Below are 8,634 nucleotides of genomic sequence, written 5' to 3'. Positions count from 1 at the left end.
TTGAAATAATTAAGTCAAGGAACAAATATCCAAAGTTCCGAAAATAAAATCAGTATAAAGGTTAAAAAATTTAGAAATTTAACCGAAATTCAGCTAGAGTAGTTGAATTGAAATAATATATATATATATATATATATATATATATATATATATATATATATATATATATATATATATTAAGAAGTTAATTTTAAAACTAGCTTTTGGTTTTATTAGATTAAACACAAATGATCTTTGATAAAAGGTTGCGTTCAGGAGTTTACAAAGGGAGAACTCATGCACAGAAAAGAAGCAGAGAGCTCTGAACGCGAAGAAAAAAGTTGCTCTCTTGTATTCACATTTTTATAATGATGAATCTCACTTCTCTAATTAGTTATATATAGGTTTATATATATAGTGTCTTGTGACTACAAATATCTACAAGGCTTAAATTAATCTCTAGCTAACTAGTGCCATGCTGGCATTCTCCTAACAAACTCCAAAACTATCTAACTAACATGTTCATCATGTTGATTCCTAACTAACTGTATATCGATAACCATTATGAGCTCGACTTCCTTCTATCAGCCTCCCTCAAGCTTGGAATATGAATGACATGCATTCCAAGCTTGCAATGAATCTTTGCGAACGGCCCTGGTGCCAAGCTCTTGGTGAGAATATCAGCGACCTATTCAAAGGAAGGGACTGGTAACAACTTCAAAGAACCATCATGCACTCGATCTCGAACAGTGTGGCAGTTGATTTCGATGTGCTTGGTACACTCATGAAAAACTGAGTTCGAAGCAATATGAATCGCTGATTGATTGTCACAGAACAGGGTAATCGGCCTACGTAAGGGGACTTGCAAACTCTGAGAATGTACGTGAGCCATCTCCCTTAGCATGTTGCCAGTGCCAATGCGCGATATTCTGCCTCCACAGAAGAACGCGCCATTGTAAGCTGTTTCTGACTCTTCTATGAGACAATAGAGGAACCCAAGAAGAAACAGAATCCGGATACCGAACGCCATGTATCGGGGCACGTTCCCCAATCAGAATCAGAATAGCCAGTAAGGCATAAGTCAGAGGTGGTGGAGAACAAAATTCCTCTTGTTGGAGTACCTTTGATATACTTCAAGATGTGCAGCCCAGCCTTGCAATGCACGTTCGTGGAACAGTCCAGATATTGACTGAGCTTGTTGACAGCGAAGCTAATATCAGGACGAGTATTCGTCAAGTAAAGCAGCCTCCCTATAAGCCTGCGATAAGGAGTCAAGTCAGACAAGGGTAAACCAACATACTTTGATAGGGGAGCAGTGTAATTCATCGGGGTGGAGATGGGCTTGGTATTCAGAAAGCCAAACTCATCTAAGAGATCAATTGCATACTTACGTTGGTAGAGAAGGATGCCTTGGCTACTCCTTGCAACTTCAAACCCAAGGAAGTATTTGAGAATCCCCCAGATCCTTGATTTTAAACTTGGCATCCAAGAGGGCTTTCACTCTTTCAATTTCTTTCATGTCATTTCCAGCTAGAACAAGATCGTCAACATACACCAAAAGGGTAGTGAAGGCAGTGGAGCTGCTTTTGGTGAATAGAGAGTGATCAGCTCGTGATTGGGTGTAACCTGATTCCTTCAATACTGAGCACAAATTATGATTCTACTGCCGATTGGCCTGCTTAAGACCATAGAGAGAATGCTCAAGTTTGCATACACTGTTTAGAGGTGCAGAGAGACAGGGGAAAAGCTTCATGTAAACAGTCTCAGGAAGATCCCCATATAGAAATGTCATGTTCACGTCGAGTTAGTGAAGGAACCAACCCTTCTGAGTTGTGAGAGCCAGCAGAACTCGAAATGTGGATATTTTCACAACAGGGAAAAATGTATCAAAGTAGTCAAATATAGCTAATTGAGTGTAGCCATTGGCTACCAACCTAGCCTTGTGGTATTCTACCGAGCAGTCTGTCTTGAGTTTGGTCTTGAAGACCCACTTGCACCCAACGATGCACTTACCCTTTGGAAGAGTAGTGATTACCCAGGTTTTGTTAGTTTCGAGGGCCAAAAGTTCATTCCTAATTGACTGGCACCAACAATCATGCTGAATAGCTTGCTCAAAACTTTGAGGTTCAGTGAGGTTGTCGATGGCGATGGAAAGGGCTTTGTAAGACAGGGAAATATGTTCATATGAAATGAATTGAGAGACAGGATGTTGTGAAAATGAGGATAAGGCACCAGAAGAAGAATCTAATTCACATAGAACCTGCACACATTGAAAATCTGCTAAACGTGTAGGTGGTTTTCTAATCCTATTTGAGTGCCTAAGATGCTGGTCTACATGAGGTTGTTCTAAAGCTACATGATCATGTGATGGTGAGTTAGATGGGGGCTTGAAGCCAATGCTGGCATGTTGTGCTTAGCATGCAAGTGTGGAGAATGCAAGGGTGACGTCTGCTGATCTAACGATGCATGAGTAGGGTGATGTGCTTGTGTGCTTGAGGGTATCTGTAAAAGAACTGGCAACATTTGAGGCATCATAGATGATGAGTGCAAAGGCTTAATGTGCTAAATCATTATGATAGAATGGCAAGGTATCCAAAATAAATGCACCATGTGAATCATTAAAAGCGTTGAATTGGTGAAAAGGAAAAATGTCCTCATAGAAGATGACATCTCTTGAAAGAAATACCTCTTTTGAGTATAGATCCATCAATAAAAAACTTTTAGTGTTCATTTTGAAACCTAAAAAAATAGCCTTTCTTGCTCTCTTTTCTAATTTCTTTCTATGAGCACTTATGGTGGAAGTAAAGGCGAAACACCCAAATGTTCGAAAATGAAGAGATGTCAGGTAAAGAGTGGAACATTTCTTGAAAGGGGCTTGATGCATTTATAGAGCTAGAAAGAACATGGTTCAAGATATATATGGCATGAGCTATAGCAAAAATCCAAATATGATAAGGCAAATGGCTTTGAAAAACAAGCGCTCTAGCCATATTCAACATATCTTGATGCTTGCGCCCCACGACTCCATTTTGTTGTGAATTTTTCGCACAAATAGTTTGATGAATAATTCCTTTTGATTCATAAAAAGTGTGTAGTAGAAACTCTTTACCATGATCACTTCTTATGCATTTTATTCGTTTTTGAAATTGTGTATCAATTAATTGTACAAAAATGAGAACTAAATGCGCTACTTTAGCTTTGCTCTTCATGAAATATGCCCAGGTGAATCTGCCTTGTCATCCACAATGGACAAGAAATATTTATGGCCTTGACTAGAAGCAACAGCTAATGGTCCCCAAATGTCTATGTGGATGATATCAAAACAAGAAGTGGATTTTTTTTTTTTGCTAAGAGGGAAAGAAATATGCTTTTGTTTAGCAAAATGACAGGGTTCACAAGGGACATGTTTCATTTGGTTCTGAAGAAAATCATAGTGTTTTTGCATAGCTTCTATTATATTATTAGCAATATGTCCTAGTCTACTATGTCATAGAGCTGCCAAATCTGACTTATTTACAACATTATTCACACAATCTTTCTTATTGACTAATTGAGATTGCTGTGAGAGTGAGTGCAGTGTATGCATGTGGGCAGAATCCATGATATACAGGCCTAAAGTTAGTTCAGCAGTGCCAATCATCCTTAAGCTCATCTTGTCCTGGATCCCATAATTCAAATCATTAAATGTAAATTGGCATAAAAAGGATGTAGTAGCTTTTGAAATGGAGATGAGGTTGAAAGTAAAAGATGGAACATATAGAACGTTTTGAAGTTGAAATTTGGTTGAAAAATTAATTGTACTGTTGATGGCAGTGACAATTCTTGAACCATCTGGCAATTGAAATGTGATTAGATTTACTCTTTGAAAACTAGTGAACAAGTTTAAAGAACAAGCCACATGTGCCGTGGTACCTGTGTCGAGAATCCAATATGTGCACTTCAATTTATGTTTGGAGATAAATAGAATTTTGTATATACCTTTGGATGGGGCATGAACTTCCGTAGCCAGATTGATGTTTTGAGCAGGCTTGCCACCATGGTTGTGGAATAACTCAATTAAAACTTGTTTTCATTCCTTCGTAAACAAGTAGTCTAAGCTCTCACTATCTTCTAAATTAAATTAGGCTCACTAATCTTTTGCAAATCTTCATCAATGTTCACATTGTTGATGGTTTTTAAGTCAGCACTATACTTGTAGTGAGGAGAAAACCCATGCTTATGGTAGCATGTGTCAACTAAATGTCCAGTCCTCCTGCAATGAGAGCACTTCCTCAATTGACCACGTCCATTAGTGTCTCTCCCCTAGTTGGAACGCCCTCTGCCCCTGCCACATGAGTCATCTTGTCTACTTCCACCAAAACGATTGTTGGAGGAGTTATTGAAGTTCATGGCAGCGTTTATTAGTAGCTTCCCATCATTATGGCTCGAGCGTGTTAGCTGGCGCTTTTGCTGCAACAGTAATGAATAAACCTCATTTGCATTAGGGAGTGGCTTAATGAGCATGATCTGAGATCTGGCCGTTAAGTAATCATCATTCAATCCTTCCAATAATCAAACAATATGAGTCTGAGACCTATACTTTTTCATAAGCTCAATGCCGCATGAGAATGAATCATTACATTCACATTTTATAATTGGTTGGAATTCATCCAATTCCTTCCATAAGCCTTTGAGTCTTGTAAAATAAGATGTGATGGAGGAATCACCTTGTTTAGTAGCAAACATTTTCTCTTCCAATTCTGCAATTTTAAACAAATCTCCCTGATAAAATCGGAGCTTAAGATCTTTCCAGAGATCACACACTACATTGCATGATAGAATACTGTGCAAAATTTCACTACTAATAGATGCATGCAGCTAAGACAAGACTAGATTATTGCACCTATCCCAAGCCTGAAATGAATTGTCAGATCTGTCTAGTTTTGGGGGGAAACCGTCGATAAAACTTAACTTGTTCTTCGATTTCAACGACAACAAAACTGACTTCGACCAAGAGTGATAGTTTAGAATTGTTAATGGATTTGTTGTGAGAGGTATACCTGGATTGTCGCTAGGTTGGAGATAAAATGGACTCAAAACATCTTGTAATAGGTTCGAGTTCATCTTCCCTGCTTGAGCCATTTGATTATGCATCAGTGCCAGGTGAAGATTCATTAATTTTGCCAGTTTTTGAAGATATGAAGCTAAGAATTGTTGATCTTCCTTATTCAAGTTACCTTCTGAATCGGCCATTACACAGTCTCAAGATCTATGTTTTACTGGATTCTTCAATAGGTTTTTGAGATAGATCCAGGATCTTTCACGTTCGATCTCGTGATCAGAGCCTCCAAATCTCTATCAGTGTGACGATTAGATGAGAAATAGAGTAACTCTCATTAACTCTATCGAATGAGTTCAAAGTTGAAGGAGAATAATGGAGGTAAGTAAAGAAAAATTGAAGGAGTAGATCAAGATGAGAAAATGAAGATTGTTTCGAGTAAGAACTTGGATGAACAATTAATTCGCAACAATGGATTCATCATTCAACTTCTTCTTCAGTTACTGCATTTCGAATTCTAGCTCCTTCCACGCTCACCGCACCATGATAAAAGATTGTGTGCAGGAGCTTGCAAAGGGAGAACTCATGCACAGAAAAGAAGCAGAGAGCTATGAATGCAGAGAGAGAAATTGCTCTCTTGTATTCATATTTCTATAATGATGAATCTCACTTCTCTAACTAGTTACATATAGGTTTATATATACAGTGTCTTGTGACTACAAATATCTACAAGACTTAAATTAATCTCTAACTAACTAGTGCTATACTGGCATTCTCCTAACAAACTCTAAAACTATCTAACTAACATGTTCATCATGCTAATTCCTAACTAATTGTGTATCGATAACCATCATGAGCTCGACTTCCTTCTATTAATCTTTAATTTTTTTAACATGGAAAAAAATGGAGCTACTCCATTTACATAATCAACTTATCGTGCGAAATTCAGTAACAAGCAAAGCCCAAAAAATAATACTTCATATTGTTTTACTAAGAGTTTATTTCATTTAATATGAAAAAGAATTTTATTTTTTTTTTAAAATAGAATTCAAAATTTGAAATTCAATTTCATGATTTTGAATGACTATAATAATATATTAATATAATAGAATTCAAGTTTAAATAGTGTGTGAGTAGATTTAGAAATCAGACTTTTTTTTGTCTCATTTACTAAAAATGAGAATTAAAATTTTAAAAAAATTTTAAATTATTCATTTTTAGTTGTTCCAAAAAAAAAAAATTATCACTTAATAAATTTTAATTCTTATTAGCATTCTAAACAAGCTCTAAGTAAAGTTATTGCTTACCTTAAACATAAACATATCAAAGCAGTGCAACGAATCTTTGCTTGATAAATCTACTGAATTAACATCATAATTCCAAACGTATAAAACCATAATGATATGTGTCACAACCTAACAAATTAAAAATTACAACAAATTTAAGATATTAATAAATTGAATAAAAGAATTAGAATAAAATGCCTTATTTTCTATAAAAATGGTGTAACCTCCAAATAGTTATTCGAATTGATATCATTATTATTGAAACTTTTGGAATAGATTAATATACATTGTGGATTTTCATTAGTTTTTCTATGTAAAAATTTGTGAAGAGAGAGGCAAACTATAAACTGAGGTACATTTTTTATTACTGCACAGTACACACTAATAATTATTTATAATAATCTATATATGCAAATATCACATTACCGTAACAATTTTGCTCCATAAAACAGGAGATAATGCTCCCATTGTAATAGCAATTCCATAAGCTTGAATAAGTGATATACATAACCAGAATGCCTAGAAAAAGATAAATAATGAATAAATCTGGATATATAATATACCAAAGTCTCATATTTAGAAAATGCAGGAAAGAAAAATAAATTACTTGCTTAACACCCAAGCGTATTGCCAAAGTTTTCAAGCCTGCTGCCTTGTCTCCTTCAACATCCCCTAAATCCTATTTCTCACCCAAAGTGTTAAATCTTGTGTATAAACACATCCAATAAAAAAGTATTAAAGTTAATGTTTTTTAAGATTATTGTTACATATACAAATATATAATAATCATTATAAATATATATTATGTATAAGAATATATTTTATTAAAGTTATAGAATTAAAACGTAACTAATTTAAATGTGAAAGAGTTCGTGTAATTAATAAAAAATTAGATAGTTAAAGTATAATTAAGTAAAGCTTATGAATCAAATTATAATTAATTAAAATTTTGAGATTAAACGTAACATGTAAGTGTAATATTTAGAAATTAAAAAAAGTAAAAAGAATTTAATTTAAAGTTGAGGTAAGTGTCGTAAAATTTAAGAAAATAACGGTAATTATAATAAATGATGTAGAAAGATAATTTAGTAACTTAAACTCTAGAATCTTTTTCATAAAACACTTAGGGAGAAGCTCAAGAAGAGATTTATAATTGGTTATAGTATTAAAAAGAGATTAAGAATATCAAGAAGAGATACTAATACAAGAAAAAAGAGAAATAAAATTACCAAAAACAGCTACATCCTAAAAGACCTAAGTGAGGCAAGTGAAAGAGACTATGATTATAAAAGAAATAAAATAGAGAAAGAATAATGACACATGAGAATAAAAAGATAGAAAAATGGATATCAAAGGATGCAATTGAGAGAAAGGAATAAAAACAAAAAGAGAAATTAAGAGGAGTTATAGCGATTGAAAACTGATAATTAAAAAGAAACAATTATGGTAAAAGGAATACTCTATAAGGAGAAAAAAAAGCTATTGCATGACAAGAAGATTGCCATCAGAGTCTTTAAGTCAAGACAGAGAGTGCTTCTGTACAATTCAAGGCTCAAACTCTTTTCAGGAAGCTGAAATTCCGGTGGTCAGGACCATTTGTAGTTACTCGAGCTTCACCATATGGTCATGTGGAAATACAGGAAGAGAATTCTGATAGAAAATTTACAGTGAATGGCCAGAGGTTGAAGCACTATCTTAGAGGCGAGATTGATCGCCAGAGGTCCGCTCATCTACTGAATTAGCAGAACTGACAGTCAAGCTAGTGACGTTAAAGAAGCGTTTGTTGGGAGGCAACCCAATAAATTTGTATCCTTAGTACTTTTCATAGTAGTAGTTTTCTTACTTGTTTGATTTTTTATTGAGTTTTTACTGTTTTTCAGATGATGCAGCTATTTTAGAACAGGAGCCGGACACAAAAAAGAGAGAGAGAGAGAGAGAGAGAGAGAGAGAGAGAGAGAGAGAGAGAGAGAGAAGAAGCACACGACGCGCAAGCGTCAGATTGGTGTGCGTGAAAAATAAAAATAAACAGAGAGTTGCGCGGGAGTGGCGCAGAAATGATGCCTTTCGCACAAACAAGCCCACGCGTACGCATACCCCACGCATGCATGTCATTGGTGATTTTGGCACTCCACGCGTACGCGTTAGTGACGCGTACGCGTGACCTTGAAATTCGATGTAAACAAGTGTTGGACAGAGAGTTGTGCTGGCTTGGGGTGGAAGTGTGCTAGAAGCACAAAACTGGTTCACGCGTACGGTCCCTGATGCATGCGCGTCATTTGCACAAATGGCAATCCACGCGTGTGCGTGCATGATGCGCACGCATCGATTGAA

At 35.6% G+C, this 8,634-nt stretch overlaps 1 protein-coding gene across 1 annotated transcript; it reads right to left on the bottom strand.

Moving 5' to 3' along the window:
• Positions 1-541: 541 nt before the first annotated feature.
• On the bottom strand, positions 542-1,305 carry LOC112795136 (uncharacterized mitochondrial protein AtMg00240-like). The gene is made up of 2 exons (XM_025837088.1): positions 1,000-1,305; positions 542-667 (listed from the first exon to the last, which is right to left on the bottom strand). The coding sequence occupies exons 1-2, from the start codon at positions 1,303-1,305 to the stop codon at positions 542-544; spliced, it is 432 nt and encodes a 143-aa protein (XP_025692873.1).
• Positions 1,306-8,634: the final 7,329 nt, after the last annotated feature.

The sequence above is a fragment of the Arachis hypogaea genome, chromosome 4 (assembly GCF_003086295.3).
Source record: "Arachis hypogaea cultivar Tifrunner chromosome 4, arahy.Tifrunner.gnm2.J5K5, whole genome shotgun sequence".
In the NCBI taxonomy this organism is placed as follows: domain Eukaryota; kingdom Viridiplantae; phylum Streptophyta; class Magnoliopsida; order Fabales; family Fabaceae; genus Arachis; species Arachis hypogaea.
This window is presented reverse-complemented; position numbering and strand designations above follow the sequence as displayed.

Coding starts and splice junctions, on each gene's coding strand:
- LOC112795136 (XM_025837088.1), bottom strand. CDS start 1,305: ATGAATTACACTGCTCCCCTATCAAAGTATGTTGGTTTACCCTTGTCT. Junction 668..999: donor GCCCCGATACATGGCGTTCG/GTATCCGGATTC, acceptor TCCTTTGAATAG/GTCGCTGATATTCTCACCAA.